The sequence below is a fragment of the Ursus arctos genome, unplaced genomic scaffold (genome assembly GCF_023065955.2).
Source record: "Ursus arctos isolate Adak ecotype North America unplaced genomic scaffold, UrsArc2.0 scaffold_25, whole genome shotgun sequence".
Classification (NCBI taxonomy): Eukaryota; Metazoa; Chordata; class Mammalia; order Carnivora; family Ursidae; genus Ursus; species Ursus arctos.
Genome location: NW_026622930.1, coordinates 21249834 through 21270458, shown reverse-complemented (window position 1 = coordinate 21270458; position 20625 = coordinate 21249834). Strand labels below are relative to the sequence as shown.

The window sequence follows — 20625 nt, the reverse complement described above, 5'->3', positions numbered from 1 at the left end:
TCCAAAGTATTTACTGTTCTTGATCCCCAGCGTGACGTTAAGTGAATTGGTTCTGTCATGTGAGTATAACTGATTATGTTTCCCCTAATAAACACAGACACTTGAGTTACCCATCTGCAAGTTAGCCCGATGTAAAAGGAAGAGAGAACTAACACTGTCAGATGCCAAGTTAACATCAATTGCTCATACCATGGAACTGTCAATTAAAATTCTAGAGTAATCTTTCAAACACAATTTTCCAGTCCAAGAACTATGTATAAATCCATAGTGATGTAAGAGGCATACGAGGTAAAGTCTTGAGCTCCATATATGTGTTAATAGTCTTGGTTGGTCATTGGTAGATGACATTCATGGAGCCAGAATACTCTTGACTTTCACTCCAAATGTAGATTCCATGAACTCATCCTCATTCATCAGGCCTGTTTTTTGGGGAAATGACTTTGCAAAGATGTTGCTTTCATTTCTTAATACTGCGGCTCCTATTAAGCTATACCAAGGAATAAAGGTTCCTTTCAAGAGTAGCATAGGGGCTGACTTGGCTTCCCGCTTCAGGAGATTACAAATATTCTCACATGCTTCTAAAAGGAAGCAAATTCTAACTGGGGCTTTAAAATTCTGACATATTTTTCACTCCATTTGTCAGAGGTCTGAATATGGTAACAATAAAGGCTAACAGAGTAAAAACAAATGTTTTTATCCCAAGGATACCTCCCCTATTGGAGAATTTACTTTACCTGTAGAGACTCCATTTCTTCATCTTTTCTGTGGGTCTCTTCCAGGAGATCTGTAAGAAGAAAGCAAAGTGTCCATCAAGATAACGTGAAAATGAGTTGCCTCTTAGTATCAAACCCAATTCAGTCAGGAGCTTGTAAAAACTGTTGCCTGGAAAGAGAATTTGATGTTTAAGTGTGAAAAGGAATGTAAAAAAAAATGCCCTCTGATCCTAACTGATGAGATGGGGCAGAGCTCTGGACTCTGCCAATCCTCCGGCTAGCTGAGAAGCTCTGGGAGGTCTGGACTCTCTGGAGGTACCAGAGAAGAAGGCCAACTAATTTACAAATCCAAAATCATACCAATATTTTAGGAATTTGGCCCACTGTTTATATAACTCTAAAGTAACCCCAAATTTTCTTTTAAAAAAAACTTTTTTCTTTTTAATGAAAAATTAGAAACAAACCATTTGCTCTTCAAATAAGCTCCCAAGCCAAGTCCCACCTCTAGAGTCAATTTTTATAACCAAATTAAAACATCCTCGAATAATAGGTGTTATTAATGGAAGCAGAACACCACCTTAACTGTAAAGTCATATTAATTATCATTTCACACTGAGAAGGTGGGAAGCACTGAAGCTACATCTGACCAAGAGCTTGGCATCATCTCAGAGAAATTAGTGGCTGGAAGGGAAGGTAGTCAACTGAAGAGAGTTCTAAATGCATGCATATAGCCATGGTATTTCAGTGCCCTACATTAATTTACAAACTTGCTATAAAGGAAAATATACTTGGCAAGCAGAATTTTCTGCCTGCAGCTATACCACCCTGTGCTATGATCTTATTAGATCTCACAAACCTAAAAAGGCCTGGGCTGAGTCAGACGTTGGATGAAAACAGGCAAGAAACACCTACAGCAGTGCACATTAATATGAGCATTTGCCTTGCTCTGTGATTGATATAGCTTACCAAGAGGCTGTGCTGCATAAAAGGAAACTATAACTTACAGAAATTCAATATATATCTCAGAAAGGCAAATGCAAATGTTTTTAGCAAGTGCTATACTACATACAGTAGGAAGCAATACTACTGTGAGTAGCCAAGTCACACTGCTATACGTCAGAAATGAACAGGCAATACCCTGAAACTTCAGGAGACCTGGCAGATGGTATAACTGATGGTGAGACTGCATGGCTAATTCAGCTACAGAGGAGTTGCAAACAACCCCCTCAAGACACAATGTACTGGGATTCAGGGAAAAAGGTGATTTTTGCTCTGTACCCCACAGAGGAGCTGACTTTGGCTCCCAAACTTTCCATAATCAGAGTTACGTCAATAAAGTGAGAGGAGAAAGTCAAGGCTTTAGGCTGCATTTTTAAAGGGGTCTTTGGTTGGCACATCAGGTTCTTTAGCTATACAGAAACCAACTTGGGGGTGGCAGATTGTTCGAGTGCCTTCAAAAATTCTTCATCCGGAATCCTTGCTCATTTGCATTGCGACATTGCCCCTGCTACCATGAGGAGGTCACATATATCTACTTTCTACATCTCACATCTGGGCTGGCCTCCTGACTTGACTGGATAAATAGAAGACAGCAGAATCTGTGCCCATCTGCACTGAGAGTTCAAGAGGCCTTGCACATTTTCACTTTCCCACTTGGAACTCTCTCACACCATAGAACAAGCCCAGGACAACCTGTCGGATGACAAGGGTCCAGGACTCTTCCCACCTATGACACCCTGCAGGTGCCCTTAATCGGCAGCTAGCAAATGCCCAGAAGCATAGCTGTCCACTGGCCTGAAGATGATTATGGATGACTCAGAAGGGAAGCTCAATAGAGACCAGACAAACTGCCCAGTGAGCCCAGGGCCAACTCCAACTCACAGAATCATGACCTCTATACCTGGAATTGGGGGATGGTTTGGTAACTCACAGCAACCATTTGTTAACTGTACAAGAAGCATTCAGAATTTATTAGAAGGATATAAGAGTAAATAATAGATGCATGGGAAAAGAGGATCCAGCTCTACAGAGAGTAACAACTGGTCTGGGATGGTAGGGATGTAAGTAGCATGAACTAATGGGCATTTTATCCTGGGTGCCTCTAGTCTTTGTGTCACTCCACTCTGGATGACATTCCAGAAACAGAAAAGCTGATGAGCCTAGCTCAGATCTCTTGCCTACTGCTTGGCTAGGGGAAAGGATGGAGCACTTCACTGATAATCCCAAAAGGATTAAATGAAGAACAGAAAGGATAGTTTCTAAATGAAAGATCAGGGAACTGTTAAAAGAAGGAGGAATGGGTATTAGGCTAAAAACAACAGTTTCAGTAAATTGTGTCTTCAGCACAACTCTCTTGAACATTCACAAGATATAAGATCACTACCATGTCCCTATGTGAACCTGGCCATTTTGATTCACTACTTCCGGATTATTAGAAGGTTCTCTGAGCCAGGCTCCTTGTAGTGAATGACACTGTTTAATGGTACATTGGACCTGGAGTGATGGATAGCAGGGTCCATCAACCATCAAAGGAAACTGATCTTGTTCCTCCAAACTCAACTTGGTATAGCCGACACCAAACACCTTAGCTAAATCATAGCAGATAAATAATGGGTACTGGATCTCTTGTATAATCAAACTCAGCTCACAGATTTAATAAAATTATAACTGTAAAGATGTTCAGTCACCCTCAGAACTTCACAGAATTATTGCAATTTAAAAATTATATTCTCAATTTTTTCCAAATACACAGAGGTAATGTTGCTTTTCCAACAAAGCTAATTCCAATTGGAATGCTTGATTTTGGACAGCTGAAAAACAACAAAAAACCCACAAAGAGATTCCTACAATTGGCATTTAAAATCTAGAACTCCTAGACTTTTGGGAAAGATGGTGGGGTAGGAGAACTCTAAACTCACCTCCTCCCATGGCTACTACTAGATACTAGCCACATCAGTGTAAATAACCCAGAAAATGATGCAAAGACTGGTAGAACAGACATTTCATAGCTAAACGTAGAGGAGAGGACACGCGGAAAAGGATAAGAAGGATGGAGATGCTGTTGGGAGCTAAATAGACCCTCAGACTGTCCTCAGGAGGGAGGAACACCTTGGGCACAAAGAGGGGAAAGAAACAGACCCTCACACCAGAAACCCCAGGCATGGGGAACCTGCACAGGAAAGAGGAATCCCTGTGACATTTGACTTTGAAAACCAGAGGTGCACAATTTCAGGAGTTCTTAAAATCAGTGGCACTTCACACCTGAAACTTTAAAAATAATCATGCTGGGCTCTGGGAGAGCCAGGAAGGCAAGAGGAAACGGAGTCTCTCCCCTTAAAGAGACAGCACAACAAAGAGCCTTGTGGAGCCATGGCATAGAAGCAACAGCCTGAAAAATACCTGGGATATACTCCGGATTGACCCACTAACAACACAGGGACCAAACCCTGTCCACAGGCAAAACTTGGTAGAATTTCTCTCCTTCTGAAGCCAGAAGCTTATATTAGCCTGGTGCTTTCCAGGCTATTTCCTACTATGCCAAAGGAATCTGTACAACAGCAAAGCTGGTAAAGAAGAAAGCAGAGCCAAGAGATAAAGAGTAGGCTGAGGACAAGATCCACCCTTGGCTGAAGCCCACGTTAACTCTTGAACTTCTAACCCTCCTCTCTCCCTCCCTCCATCTCTCTTTCTCTCCCCTCTTTCTTCTTTTCTTCCTTCTGTCCTTCCTTCCATCTTTCTCTTCCTTCCCTTCCTTCCTTTCCTTCTTGCTTGTACTTATATTAGGTTTAGTTGGATTGCTGTCAGTTTTAAAAGTCTCTGGTTGTATGGCTGTATTGAGCTTTCTTATCTGCATTCGGAAACTTGGAGAACTCAGAACTGGCAAGAGTGTTCTGTTTTACAGTGAGCACTTCATTCTACAATAAATAAAGACATGAGGCTCAAAGAAGGCAAATGATTTGCTTGAGATCACCTAGTTAGTCTAAAGGCACAGCTAGATCTTTGCTCTCCTTGCAATCCTAGAGCAATCTCCCTGACATATATATATCACATCAGACTCTCCTTTGTACCACTCGGTACTTAATTCTACCTTTCTTAATACTGTTATTTTTAAAAATGCACATGTTTGTATTCCTCTGATTTCCTTTAGGAGTTCTCTGATGTCAACGATCAGGGCTCCGAGGTCTTCATATCCATATCCGTATCCTCCCTAACTACTACCTCTCTACCTCTGCTGCTTAACTTGGATCCCCAAAATTGTCTTCTCCACTACATCACTGCTCTGTGCAATTGCTCTCTTGTTAGGTCCCTTGTTCAGGTACACACGTTTGGGATGATGAACAGAGTTATTAACCTGTGCTGATAAAACATGGCCACTGGGCTTTGCTGAGAAGCAATGATGCTGCAACCACAAGAGGAGACAATATAGGTGAGACCTCTGGACAGCTGATGTGATAGATGCTGTGACAACAGAGTGTGATTAGTGCACCTAATGAGCAATCTTCTTGTTGTTCGGTCTTACCGGCTTTAGAACAAACGGTCAGCACAGAAAAAGTGGAAGGGCTGCCCTGCTCCCTTGCTCACCACTGGCATGTTCCTGTTTTGCTTTATTATTCTCTCGTTTGCTGTTCAATACAAACAGCAATTCAACTGCCATGCAAATTGCTGTGGCTAAATGTGCTTCCATCAACATTAGTTAATGAAAGTTGCTTGTTTTTTTTTTGTTTTTTTTTTTTTTTTTGTGAAAAGGGCAGCAGTCCTGCATATTTCCCTTGGACTGGCTCCAACTCTTTAAATGAGTTGGTACTAACTCATTCTGACATACAGTCATTAGAGGGGGAAAAAATCCCATTTTAAAAAAGCAGGCCATCGTGGATGAGAATTGGAGAATCCGGTTGTGCTGTTTTGTTTTGTTCCACTTTGCATTTCTCTGGCACATTCAGGGTAATATATCATGACCATGTTTTTGGCGAAGACAGTCTTGTACTACTTCCTTCACAGTTTTTGCAGCTAGCGGTCTGGCTGTTTAAGGAGCTTTGACACTTTTTTATGTTGATTCTGGTTCCTGGGAGCCAAGGGAGCAGACAGGTTGTTTGTTTGTTTATTTGCTTTTAAAACGAAAATCATGTCCAGCTCTACATGAGTGACCTATCTAGCAACCTGACCCTTCACAGAAAGGTTGGAGATCAAATTTAGAAATGAGCAGATTTTTCCTTGTAACCTCTACTACAAAATATCTCATCCATATTATAACTCCACCCAGCTGGTCATGGACAGAAAGTTCTAGAAACAAGGGCTTCAGACACGGCAACATTTATAATAGCAGCACTGGACAGAGGAGCATCGGCAGCAGAATATGGCAAATTAATGATTGCAGAGAAAAGCATTTCGCTTCTGGCTCCTACACCTCAGTTAGTAATCAGTGCGCCTGTTCAGTATTACCCGTGTCCTGACATTTACCTAAAACAACAGACAGTGTAAATTCTCAAAAGAATGTAAGCTTTTTAAAAAAGTAAATCTATGTCGTTCGTCTTTGTGTGTGGCAGTTGTGGTGTAATAAAATCAATCAAATAAAAGAGCACCTTACAACCCTTCAGAGGTCATAAGTGATGGCCCTAGCCTCCCATAGTTGTATACTAGATACGCGAGACACTAGCTACATGCTAAAGACCAGGGCCAATTTCCCTTTCTCTTCTTTGGCTCCCCAGTTATTAGAATCATTAATATTTTAGGGACAGAAGGGACCACTGAAATAACCTAATCCCAGGGTTTTCAACCTTTTATTTTTTAAAACAAGTAGAATTTTGTCTTATGAATGAAATCATATACACTTTCAAGTGTATACAGTATATAAATAAATACAGTAATTTAAAAAGCTGAAAGGAAGCTTCTTGGGTGAAAGCAGAAGAGAGGACCTGGAGGCCAGACTGTCGGGGGCTCTATTCCTACCCTGGGATCAAGCCCTCTGGTGCCGTGGTAGAGTTATAAGGCTCTAAATTACGCTGATTGGAAACCACTGGTCTAATCCAACTTCGTCACATTTTATAGAAGAGGACTGAGTTGCCAAAAGGCAAAAGCCTCTGTCAGTGTCACACAGCTAGTGCATGAACCTGACCCCAGGGCTTTTAAACTGGATCGGGGTCCAGTACTTTTTCTCACAAAAAACTGACTGTCCTCCTTTGCTTTTCAAGACGTATTGAAATGACATATTACTCCAAACTCTATCATAAGTGCTCATACATTGTCCAATGCCTCCCCAAACTGAAACGAAACTTGGTTAGAGCAAATTGCATAGCAACGATCTGGGAGAAGACCTATAGTTAATTGCTGTCCAACATGAAATTCCTCAACCCTGGAAGAGGACATCAAAAGATGTGGCTTTGACGGAAAGCAAATACTTAGAATGTTTGAAAAGGCAATTGTTTTTGGCAAAGTGTGCGCATCACACAATGTACAGAATATCTCACAAAATAAAACAACAACAACAATCTCTTTAAATAAATGGCTGACAGCTGAACAGTTCCTCTGCTTCATATAATGTTTATCAGGAAATGTTTTTTTCTGTTCTGTTACACCAGTATAGGTAAGTAGGATAAATGAATAATAATGTAACTGTACACTAGCCAAAATACCCTGAAAATAATCAAATGTGTTATTTTTAAATTAATATATGTAAAACACTTAAAATTGTGTCTGATACATAGTGAAAATTAAATATACGTTAACTGTTATTATTATTTTAAAAATGACCCTTCAGTATGCCTGCTAATGTCAGGAAAATGTGTGAAAAATAATCAGTTGCATTTTAAAACAAATAAACTAAAAAAAGCCCGCAAGTATACTGCATTTAGACTCCATCTATGATTGGTAGCTAAACTCTGCCATATCTACTGCCACCCACTGGCACATATCTGGATATACCGCCATGAGTTAAGAGTTTTCTCATCAGGCCTGACCACAGAAAACACACAGATTAAAAGGAAGAACAACATTCACAAAGTATGGCTATCCTCTGTGGTTTGTCTCAGACGCTGAAACAACATACTGGTCTACAGATGGAGCCCAGAGAGCCCAATAAATGAAAGGTTTATAATCCACTGTCTGTCTTGGGTATGTGGTAAAACATCCAAATACAGGTACTCATGTTTTATTTGATGTCAATTCATTTTTGGTGAAACTTTCCATCTTGACAGCTTTAGAGATTTAAAACCTCTTCTCCACAAAACTGCTACCCTACAGAAAACAACACAATAATCTACCCCATTCCATCTCATTCTTGGCTCTGGCTTGGAGAAACACCAAAATGCAGAACAAAACGTTCTGACTCGGCCACCTATTAAGACTTTTATCATTTTTATTAGCAACACAAGCAGAGAAAGTAAGAACATATTCTTTAGTAAATAAGTCACTGTTCTAAATTGGTCTGAGGGCTGTCTTGGTCAATGGGACTACATGTCACAATTAGCAAAATGAGGAAGAGAAGCTCATAATCTATTGTGAACACCACTCCAAGAATAAGTTTCATATGCTCATATCTAGCCATAAAATCATGCTTCTTTTGGCATATACTACATCTAAATTGTGTTCACTTAATAGAAAGTTTGGCTTTTACTTAAATTCCTTAGGTTGGAAGGCAAGTTATCTTAGACCCTGTTTTGGCTCTAGACTCATAAGGTGCGAGTGAGTGTGTATATTTGGGCTCATAGAAATCCTAGGTTTATGACTTGTTCTTCAATCATCTCCTGTTTATGGAAGCTACAAAAGTTTACGCTGGTTTTTTCAGGCACCTACTACTCAACTGGGCATTTCAGACTCCTGCCTGGGTCTACCCTACATCTAGTCCAAACATCATAGACAAAGACTGAAAACCAAATATGAAGAACAAATCTTGAAAGCAATGAGAGAGGAACAATACTTTAGTTATAGGAGGAAAACAATTAGAATGCTAGCGAATTTCTCATTAGAAACCGTACAGGTCATAACACGTTTTTTAAATGCTGGAAGAAAAGAACCAACAACTCAGAATCCTGCAAGCAGTGAAAATATCCTTCAAGAATGAAGGTGAAGTTGAGACATTCTCAGGAAGAAAAATTAAAGTAATTTGTTCTCAGCAGACCTATACTGAAACAGTGACTACGGAAATTATCCAAAAAAGAGAAAAATGATTTAAAAAAAAAAGGAACCTTAGAAGATGAGAAAGATCACAGTAATTAAAAAAATACAGATAAATTCAATAAACTTTCCTTCTCCTGTTGATTTTTAAAATTATGTTTCATGTTGAAACAAAACAATCAAACACTATCTGACATGGTTCTAAATGCATCTAGAGGAAATATTTATATTATATATATATTTTTTAAAATTTATTTATTTTTTTTAAGTAGGCTGCATGTCCAATGTGAGAGTTTAACTCCCGACCCTGAGATCAAGAGTTGCATGCTATACCAACTAAGACAGCCAGGGCAAAAGAACGTGAAGAAAGAAATTAGCTACACTTTAAACTGGTAAAATGACAATACCAGTAGACCGTTAAGGCTGTGTATGTACAATGTAATGTTTAGAGCAACCACTAAAAGAGTTATACAAAGAGATGCACTAAAAAACACAATTGATAAAATGGGATTCTAAAAAACAACAACAACAACCTGCTCAAGTAACCAACAATAACGACGGGGGCAAAAAGCAGAGAAATAAAAAACACAGAAAACAAGCAAAAATGGCAGACTTAAGCCCCAACATATCAATAATTACCTTATCTGAAAATGGTCTAAATACACCAATTAAAAGATAGAAATTACCAGATTTGAGTGATCTCTCTGCCATTAATCTGTGACATGATTCATGGACGATATGCTGTCTATAAGGAACTCACTTCAAATATACTGATTTGGCAGGATGCGAGTAAAAAATGAAAAAGGTTACACCATGCAAACATTAATGAAAAAAAATCAGGAATGATATATCGATAGGAGACAAAGTAGATTTAAGAGCAAAGAAAACTAATGGAAACAGAAAATGACATTATATAATGATAACGAGAGCTAATCTACTAAAAAAAATAACAATCTTATATATGTGTATACTAAATAACAAATCTGCAAGAAAAGTGATGAAAAAACTGATATAATTGAAAGAGAAAATAGAAAAATTCAAAATTAGAGAATTCAGCATCCCTCTCTCAACAAATGATTGTACAATTAGACAGAAAATCATCAAGGATATATAGAAGCACATATCGAAGGTATATTTAAGCATAAATATAACAGGAAAATCTCTAAACATTGGAAACTAAACAATATTAAATAATCTATGGGACAAAGAGAATGTCTCAAGGCAGATTAAAAAAATACCAAGAACTGAATAAACCGATTGTGGGACATGGCCAAAGCAGTGCTGAGAGGTACATCTATAGCACTAAACGTATGCATTAGAAAAAAGGTCTTACAAATACTCTATACCTCAAGAACCTAAAAAACAAAACAAAACAAAACAAAACCTCAAGCAGCAGAAGGAAGGAAATAAGAAATAACAGAAATCAATGAAATTAAGAAAAGAAAAACAATAGAAAAAATTAATGAAGCAAAGATCTGGTTCCTTACACAGTTCAAGAAAACTGACAAACCTTTAGTAAGATTGAACAAAAGGAGAAAGAGATATTGAGACAGAAAGAAAGGGGTGGGGGGAAGTTACCAATATCAGGTATGAACCAGGGGATATCACTACCAATCCTGCAGATATCAAAAGGATAATAAGGGAAGACTATGAGCAACTCTTCATATGTAAATATGAGAACATGGATGAAATGAACCACTTCTTTAAAAAGCATAACTTACCCAATATAAAACACATAATTTGAATAGCCTGTAAGTATTAAGGAAATTGGATTTGTAAGTGTAAAAGCCCCAGGAGAGAAATATCCAGGCCAGAAGTTTTCACTGGTGAATTCTACCAAATGTTTAAAAAAGAATTAGCACCAATTTTACACAATCTCTTCAGAAAACAGGAAAAAAGGGAATACTTCCCAATTCATTTTATCAAGCTAGTATTACCTCAGTACTAAAAATATACAGTTAAAAAAAATAAAGAAAAAAATTGCAGCTCCCTCCTAAATACAGATGCATAAATCCATAACAAACATTAGCAAATAGAATTTAACAACATATAAAAAGAATTATATTTCATTACTAAGTTGGATTTATTCTAAGGAGGTAAGATTGGCTCAATGTTCAAAAATCAGTCAATATAATCCATCATCCTAACAGAGTAAAGAAGAAATATCACATAATCATATCAATTGATGTGTAAAAATCTACCTGACAAAATTCATAACACATTCAAGATTTATAAAACAACTCAGAAAAAAAAATACAAGGGAATTTTCTGAACCTGATAAAGAGTACCTACAAAAAACCCTACCACTAACATTATACTTAACATTAAAGAAAGATGACAGATGGACTATTTTCCCTTTAATATCAGAAATAAGGCAAGAATGCTTTTTCTCACAATTCTTATCGTGGTTTGGGAAGACCTTTCTAATGCAATAAAACAAAGAAATAAAAGGTATACAAATCGGAAATTCTCTATGGAAATAAAATGTAACTAGAGTAGCTAAAAGAGTTTTTAAAAAGAAGAGTAAACTGGTAGAAATCAGTCTACTCAATTTCTAGGTTTATTAAATAGCTACAGTAATCAAGACTGTGTGGTCTTTGTGGAGGTATACATACAGAGATTAATGGAATAGATAGAGAACCCAATTACAGAAAATGAAGAACAGATTAGTGGTTGTCAGGAATTAAAGATGGAGTGAGGGTGAACGGGAAGTCAGTGTGGCTGTAAGAGGCAACATGTGGGATCTTCATGTGGATGAAAATGTTCTGTATCTTGACTGTATCAATGTCAATATCCTGGTTGTGCTATTATACAATAGTTCTGCAAGGTATTTCTATTGGGGGAAAATGGATAAGGGGATCTTTTATATTATAGGATCTCTTGACAGACTCACAACTTCATGTGAATAGAAAATTATACTCAAAATAAAAATTTCAATGAAATTACTGTTATTTAACATAGTACCAGAAGTCCTAGCCACAGCAATCAGACAACAGAAAGAAATATAAGGCTTCCAACTCAGCAAGGAAGTAAAACTTTCACTCTTAGCAGATGACATAATACTCTATATAGAAAACTCAAAAGAGTCCACCATAAAACTGCTAAAACTAATAAATGAATTCAGTGAAGTCACAGGATAAAAAATCAACATACAGAAATCTGTTACATTTCTATACACCAATAATGAAGCAGTGGAAAGAGAAATTAAGGAATCAATCCCATTTACAATTGCCCCCAAAACAATAAGATACCTAGGAATAAACCCAAAGAAGTGAAACACCTGTACTCTGAAAACTATAAAACACTGATGAAAGAAATGGTATATGACACAAAGACATGGAAAAATGTTCCATGTTCGTGGACTGGAAGAACAAATATTGTTAAAATGTCTATATTACGGGAGCCTGGGTGGCTCCGTTGGTTAAGCGACTGCCTTTGGCTCAGGTCATGAACATGGAGTCCTAGGATGGAGTCCTGCATCGGGCTTCCCCCTCAGTGGGGAGTCTGCTTCCCCCTTTGATTCTCCCCCTCTCGTGCTCTCTCTCTCTCTCAAATAAATAAATAAATAAATAAATAAATAAATAAATAAAATCTTTAAAAAAATGTCTGTATTACCCAAAACAATCTATACATTTAATGCAATCCCTATCAAAACACCAACAGCATTTTTTCACAGAGCTAGAACAAACAATCCTAAGATTTGTATGGAACCACAAACACCCCAAATAGCCAAAGCAACCTTGAAAAAGAAAAGCAAAGCTGGAGGCAAAACAATTCCAGACTGCAAGTTATATTACAAAGCTGTAGTAATCAAACAATTCCAGACTGCAAGTTATATTACAAAGCTGTAGTAATCAAAACAGTATGTTACTGGCACAAAAATAGACACATAAATCAATGGAGCAGAACAGAAAACTCAGAAATGAAATCACAATTGTATGGTCAATTAATCTTCGACAAAGCAGGTAAGAATATCCAATGGGAAAAAGGCAGTCTCTTTAACAAATGATGTTAGGAATACTGGACAAGAATATGCTAAAGAATGAAACTGGTCACTTTCTTATATCATACGCAAAAATAATTCAAAATGGATTAAAGATCTAGCTGTGAGACTTGACACCATAAAAATCCTAAAAGAGAGCACAGGCAGTATTCTCTTTAACACTGGCCGTAGCAACTTCTTTCTAGATATGTTTCTGGAGGCAAGGGAAACAAAGCAAAAACAAACTGTTGGAGCTTCATCAAAATAAAAAGCTTCTGCACAGTGTATGAAACAATCAACAAAACTAAAAAACAACCCAGGGAATGGGAGAAGATATCTATAAGTGACATATCTGATAAAGGGTTAGTATTCAAAATATATAAAGAACTTATAAAACTCAACACCCAAAGCAAATAATCCAATTTAAAAATGGACAGAAGACATGAATAGACATTTTTCCAAAGAAGACACCCAGATGGCCAACAGACACACAAAAAGATGCTCAACATGACTAATCATCAGGGAAATACAAATCAAAACCACAATGAGACATCTTACACCTGTTAGAATGACTAAAATAAAAAACCACAAGAAACAACAAAGGTTGGTGAGGATGTGGAGAAAAAGGAACACTTGTGCACTGTTGGTAGGAATACAAACTGGTGCGGCCATGGTGGGAAGTAGTATGGAGATCCCTCAAAAAATTAAAAATAGAACTACCACATGATCCAGTAATTCTACTACTGGGTATTTACCAAACGAATATGAAAACACTAATTCAAAAAGATAGTATGTACCCCTATGTTTATTGCAGCATTATTATTATTTACAATAGCCAAATTATGGAAGCAGCCCAAGTGTCCACTGATAGATAAATGGATAAAGATCTAGTGTATGTATGTATATGTGTACACACACACACACACACACACACACACACAGACACACACACACTGGAATTTTACTCAGCCATCGAAAAGAATGAAATTTTGACCTTTGCAATGACATAGATGGAGCTAGAGCGTATTATGCCAAGCAAAATAAGTCAGTCACAGAAAGACAAATACCATATGATTTCACTCCTATGTGGAATTTAAGAAACAAAACAAACGAGCAAAGGGGGAAAAAAGAGAGAGGGAAGCAAACCAAGAAACAGACTCTTAGCTACAGAGAACAAACTGATGGTTCCCAGAAGGGAGGCGGGTGGGGGTAGGTGAAATAGGTGATGGGGATTAGGGAGTACACTTGTGATGAGCACCACGTGATGTACGGAAGTGCTGAATCACTATACTGCCTGCCTGAAACTACTATTACACTGTATGTTAACTAACTGGAATTTAAATAAAAAATCATAATGGCTCTTTAGACAAAATAACAGATAATGGATATTAGAGATCATTAATTAATTACTTTTTGAGGTCAGAACCTCAACATCTGCCCTTTCCTGTCCATCCTCACTACAACTCTCCTCATCTACACAGCCATCTTCTCTTTTCTAGACAACTATGATTACCTATTATTTCTAAAGCAAAGTATATGGCTTGACACTGTAAAACTACTAAAACAAAAGAAATAAAAAAAAAAATAAAACCTTGGACAATCTGAGGAATACAGAGCATGAGCTTTGGTGTCAGAGTCATTTAGATATATAATCGTATCCATCTACTCCTCTTTCCTTCACTCTAAAATGGGGACAAAAATGCCAACAGTATATAACTGTTGAATCATTATATGAAATAATGTACATACCTTTTTCAATTAATAGTAATTATCACTATTTCATCACACCTGTACAAAGATATCACAATAATAATTATTAATTATGAATATAAATTGTGTTGATGATTAGAGAGCCCTGCTTTTGTAAGAGAGAAAATAAATAGGTAAAACCACACATTGATAGGATAAAGACCATCAGTATTTTCCCAGATAACTGTATTTTGTTCTGAAGACAGAGACTCTACAATATTATTCCCTCCCCTTCTCATATCTTGTAAACTAGAAATTAAGTCCTTTGTTGATCTGAATTTATGGGAATCTTTATAGTAGAATGCTATGAAATATACTATGCAGTTTTTATTAAATCCCAAATGCATGCTATGGGGGGAAAAGTTGTTACTAAGACTTTGAGAAAAGCAATGATACCTTCAAGTTCCATAAATGCCATTTCAAAAACATGTTCTAAAATTCTCATCCGAAACACTACAATAGCATCTTGGCTATGTTCTCTACCCCCAGTGTTGTATCATTCAATCTTTCCCCTAGATTGCCCCGAGTGATGAATCTAAAACAGATACGTTCATGTCACACTTTGTTCAAAGATGTTCTGGGGCTTTGAACTACTTAGTAGTGTTGGATTCCATCTGTGCTGCCATAAATGATTGACTGGTCATGACTTCCTAGAGTGTATATGGTCAAGTATTCTAGGGTATGCCTGAGCTCAGTGGAAAGAAGGTCTTAAATTCAGTTTTGATGTCTTCATGGATATATGGGTAGGGGAGAATAGTAAAATGTAGAGGTCTAGTACTTCCCAGGCTGAGAGAAAGTCCAAAATCCTTAGTACATAATTTATAAAGGATCCCTTTACAGTTTACTTCCAAGACCATTATCTGTTGTCATCACCTCAATATCTCCTTACATTATCTATAATGTCCTTCCCAAACTTCACTATTTAGAAAATATCTAACCATTCTTCAAATCCCAGCTTAACAAATACCCTCTGTTGACTTTCATAAGCCATCCCATGGCCAATACCACTCATATTCCTGGAAATACTGCTTCGGCTTCCATGTTCCCAGAATACTTTCTTTCATTATTTATTCTATTATAGTTAATTGTTATACATTTGGATCTGTCATCAAATTCAAACTCTTTAATAAGTACCATGTTTAGGAGCTTTAGCTCAGAGTATAATACAAGCTAAAGAAACATTTACCGAGTAAATAGATTTTTAAGAAAACAAAAAAGCTGAATTTCTTACAAATATTCACACAGTAAGTGGGGGAGAGAGAAGAAATATTTACTCCTACTTTGCTGTACTCTGGTCTTCACATCTATATACCATAATATCCGGAAAGCTGGAGAGGCCAAGAGCTCACTATCTTGGACATCAATATAGAAACATCACAGATTTGATATATGTCCCTCAAGATAAGAACATCACATGACAAACCAGATCCCTTTCTAATAATCCTGAAACAATTGGGATTTCCTATCCCAAAAGTAGTTATCCTCTGGCAAAAGTCAGGAGAATCTAGTCATATCTGTAACTGGGATAACTTGACAATTAAGATAATCGTGGCAAAACCCATGATCAGCCAATCAGCAATGTTCAAGTTCATGGCCAAGTTTCTACCAAACCCATTCAAAGAAGGTATGGGTTAGTCACTGTGGTGATACCAGAATGACAAATACCAGAATGACAATCAGCAGACCCGAGTCCTAGTTCTTCCCCCCTACTATTAGTTAATAGAGTTATAAGAACGACCACTTGATCTTTCTTGGTCAGAGTGATTACATCAATAAAATAAAGGGAGTAACCTAGATTATTGCAAAGATCCCTCCAGCACTGAAACTTGTACTTTGGTAAATTGCTGCATGGTCTCTACATATCAGTTGTTGTTTCTTAGTTGAGTGGCTCAATCTGTATGAGTAATAATTATTCAGAATTAATACGGATGACAATCATTTCCGCAAAACTTTTTATAAACCCAGATTGTTCAGTTTAAGTAATTATTCATATTGTTAGGACTGTTTATAGATAATGAACATGTGACAAATTCATTCTCATTCACCTCTAATATCTATCTGTTTTCTTTTACACCCAGGGTAAATACACTTTAGATAATTACAAATCTTCCCTTTTTGTTCTTCAAATCCTCACAATTACAATAATTCTTCTATATCTTCTTATTCAGAGTCCTTTTTAAATTCTAATAAACAAATTAAATCAACTGTTTTAGCTGGAAGTAGAAAACAGTATGAAGTGGATTTTTACACAAATGAAGATTATATAACACAAATATTTTTATTTTCCAGATCTGTTTCTTTCCTTGACAGTGTCAAGGCAAAAAAAACAAAAACAAAAAATAAAAAGACCAAGAATGTCTTCAAAGGCATTTGACAGGCATTAGACAGACCTTCTACAGGGCACCTGGGCATCCCAAACCCAGTTCATGAACAGGTAGGATTGGGATTTCAATGGTTTTAGTCCTCTACTATTAGTGAGAATTTAAAATGTGCATCTCATTTAAATAGAAGGGATTTAAAAATACTCAACTGGTTAAAAATAAATAAATAAAGACTAAACCAAAACAGCCCCCAGGGTAAGATTATACCATGAAAAGAAAAATCTTAAATGAGTGTTTTCTTTTGGTGTTATGTTCAGATGGCAAACAGTTTTCATGGATAATCTCACATACAGGTCATTGCTTCCTTTAATTAGTAAATTTTGTTAAACATAAAAAAAGCTTCAAGTTATTTTTAAAACCGATTACAACTGCCTAGTCCATTAACAAATTGTCACATTAACATTGGTCACATTGCACTGCCTATCTTTAAAGGTTACTCGATTCATTTTCATAGATTTTAATTAGCTTTTCTTTTCCCATTAGGGTTGATCATGAAACAGTGACAGAGGCATTTTGTCTTTTTTGCTTCTAGATCTAGAGCATTTTGGCTGAAAAACAGGACCAGAAAATGCAAAAGACGTGGATCCCAAATTAGTCGGTGGTGACTTATAGATATATTCAAAGAATCCAGGCTCTGTGAACTCCACCAGCAAACTGACTGAATCGATTTTATGTTGCCACCATACTTCTGGAAGTCTCTTTAAAATTCCTATTTCCATCAGCAGCTTCTCTTATTTGCATTAGCTGGGAACTGTACATATAATCATAACTGACAGGCTAGAGCGAGTTTAGGCTTATAAAACAGAGAAAGGAAAGGAAAAATGCTCATTGTTTAGATTCCCTAAAGTAGAAACTGTTATCTTTGTTTCAGAAATAGATGTACTATACTTGCAGCCCAATCCATAAGGTTTAGGCAAATCTACAAGTCTGTAACAGATTCAAGGGTTCTATTCTCAAACAATGACCTCTTTTCCCAGCACTTTCATATGTGAACATATGTAGAGACCAGAAGAACCTCGTTCTTGAACACTATTATTATGTATATATATGTAACACACACACATATATACATATACACATATGTGTGTGTATGATCTCTGTTCAAATGCCATCTTATCAGAGAGGCCTCTCCTGATCTAAAAAGATCTAAAACAGTACTTATAATCGTCTTTGCTATCATTACTCCTTATACTCTTACCCTGTTTTGATACTGATATACACATTTATTAATATCAAAGGCTATATCTAAATATGAACACATGTAGCTCATCTTCAAAATAAATAAGTGCTATGAAGAAAATAACTATATACTAAGAAAAGACTGAAGCTGTATAATAAATATGAGCAGTTACAGGGTAAGCAAAATAACACAAAATTAAAGAGGAGGAGGAAGGAGACAGAGAGACAACAGCAAAAGATACATGGGAAGGACTACTATTCCTAGAGCATTTCCCCCTTCTCCCAAAGTAGATCTCATTTTTTAAGTCCTGTCCTCACATATGCAACCATTCTTTCAATATGTCCACTGGCTCTCTCTCTGCTCTATTACAGCTCTCCTCCCTCCAGTCTCAGCTCCAGTCCTACTTGCTTCTCTGCTCTTGTACATGCCATTTATTCTGCCTCAGGGTCTTCGCCAAGACCGATTCTCCTGCCTGGAACAAACTTTCCATTCAGGTCTCTGCTCATATTGGAAAGGACTTTCCTGATCTAAAAAGATCTAAAACAGTACACACATCTGTCCCTTCCAACCTACCCTGCTTTGATTTCTTCTTAGTCCTGACATACAGAATATTATCTGTATCTCTCTTAACTATTTATTGTCTTTTTCCTTCCACCCTCCACCAGAATATAAGTACTGTAAAAACATGGATTTTGTTTGTTCAGGTCACTAAGTATCTTAGTGCAGTCTAGAGCAGTGCCAGGCACAAAGAGGGTACTCAGCAAATACTGGTTGAATTAATGACTCTAATTCTAGCCTTCCTACTAATGCAAAATTGGATTTTATACAACACAAATTACATCTCATTTCACATCTTCATTTTCCTCCAACACCAACCTAACATTGCTTAAAATACCTTAATCAATCAGTTCCCCATGCTTTCAGACTATCATCCACATCCCCTTTATGAATTGAACTCCATTTAATTTTCCAGTCTTATTTTTCACCATCCCTTTTCATATTCTAAATTCTAGTCATATTAAACTCTTTGCAGATTTAAAATGTAGTATGCTCCCTTCAACTTCTAAGTCCAAGTTTGTTTTTTCTGCACAGAAAGCCCTATTTACCCCGCTTACCCTGGCTAATTCTTACTTGTCCATTTGGGGTTAGATACCCTTTGTAACTGCTCTCACAGTCACTACCCTGTGCTTTGATTCCACACACCACCTTCACACTATTTTTTAAAATAATAATGGTCTCCTTATTTATCTGTCCCACCTCCCTCATTGCATGAGGGCTCTTTGGGGACTGCAAAGTATCTCTTTGCATTTATTCAACATAGTACCTAGAACTCAGTCAACACTTAATGAATATTGACTAATGGAGATATATTATAAATGTGTATTAAAAACTAAAGTATTCTGGTTTTTGAGATTTGAGAGCCTGCTGAACAATGACCTGAGAATACTGGAGACATAATATGATACTGCATAGACTAAGATCACAAATTCCTACCTTAGAGTCTTCATTATCAATAAACTACATAATCAAATATTTGTTATATGCAATTTGAAATATACAGTTGAGGTATTTTAAACTTGGTAAAGCACTTGGATAAGTAAATATTATGTAATCGGGAAGGGCTAGGCATGACTCATTTTTTTTTTTTTTGGGTCAAAATGCAACCTTGGTTAATATTTCAAGATTTGCCTATAAACTGAACTTCCTTGCCTGTAACTGACTTTAAAAACCTTTTAAAACCATAACATTAAATCACATATCTTGAACTTTACAGAACAATACAAATTTAAGATGTGAACTTAGAGATTCCAGTACGATAGTACCCCTCAACCACCCCCCCTTCCCCATCAGCTGGGTGAGCATTTGGGTGTTCATTTTCCCACATGCTGATGGATTTGCACTTCGCTTCATCAGGTCTCCCTTGGGCCAAGAACACATTTTAGACATAATTATGCGAGAGTCTGTGGCAGTGGAAAACCAAAGCTAACTGAACCACATGGAAATAAAACCCATGTCATTGGTGTCATTACCAGTACACCCTAACCAACAGAGTTAACCTCAATGTAAATACCAGGCAAAAATAGCACAACACTCCATCCTTTGGAGAAATCAGTCCCCTTGGAAAGAATGCAATAAGTAGGAAACACCTGGACTCATATTTTTTGGACCAAAAAAGGACACAAGTATTGATTTTTTTTTTAAGTTTACATGTATGTAAAAAAAAGTAAAACAGCTGAAAAGAAAGTTTACAGTGAAGTTTCATGATCTATATAAAGAAAGGAAAAGGACTGAAGAAGGTATAAGTGACAGTAAAATAAAAACTTTTATTTTTTTATTCTTAAATAACCTAACAGATAACAGCTTGTTCAAAATGATAATATCAACAATGTACTAAATTATGTATGCTTTTCTATGTATCCTATGTGTGTATGTATATGCATGTACATATATCTATGTTTATGTATGCTTACAATAAGCAAAATAAATGATAATGATATAAAAGATGTGAAG

General features: G+C 36.7%; 1 protein-coding gene across 7 annotated transcripts in view; it reads right to left on the bottom strand.

The window, feature by feature from the left end:
* Positions 1–20625, bottom strand: part of CEP128 (centrosomal protein 128) — a 500403-nt gene that overhangs the window by 77113 nt on the left and 402665 nt on the right. For all 7 annotated transcript variants that reach the window (XM_057318321.1, XM_057318320.1, XM_057318322.1 and 4 more), the window contains one exon: positions 735–784. In XM_057318321.1, the coding sequence (XP_057174304.1) occupies positions 735–784 (50 nt within the window). The remainder of the gene's footprint in view (positions 1–734; positions 785–20625) is intronic.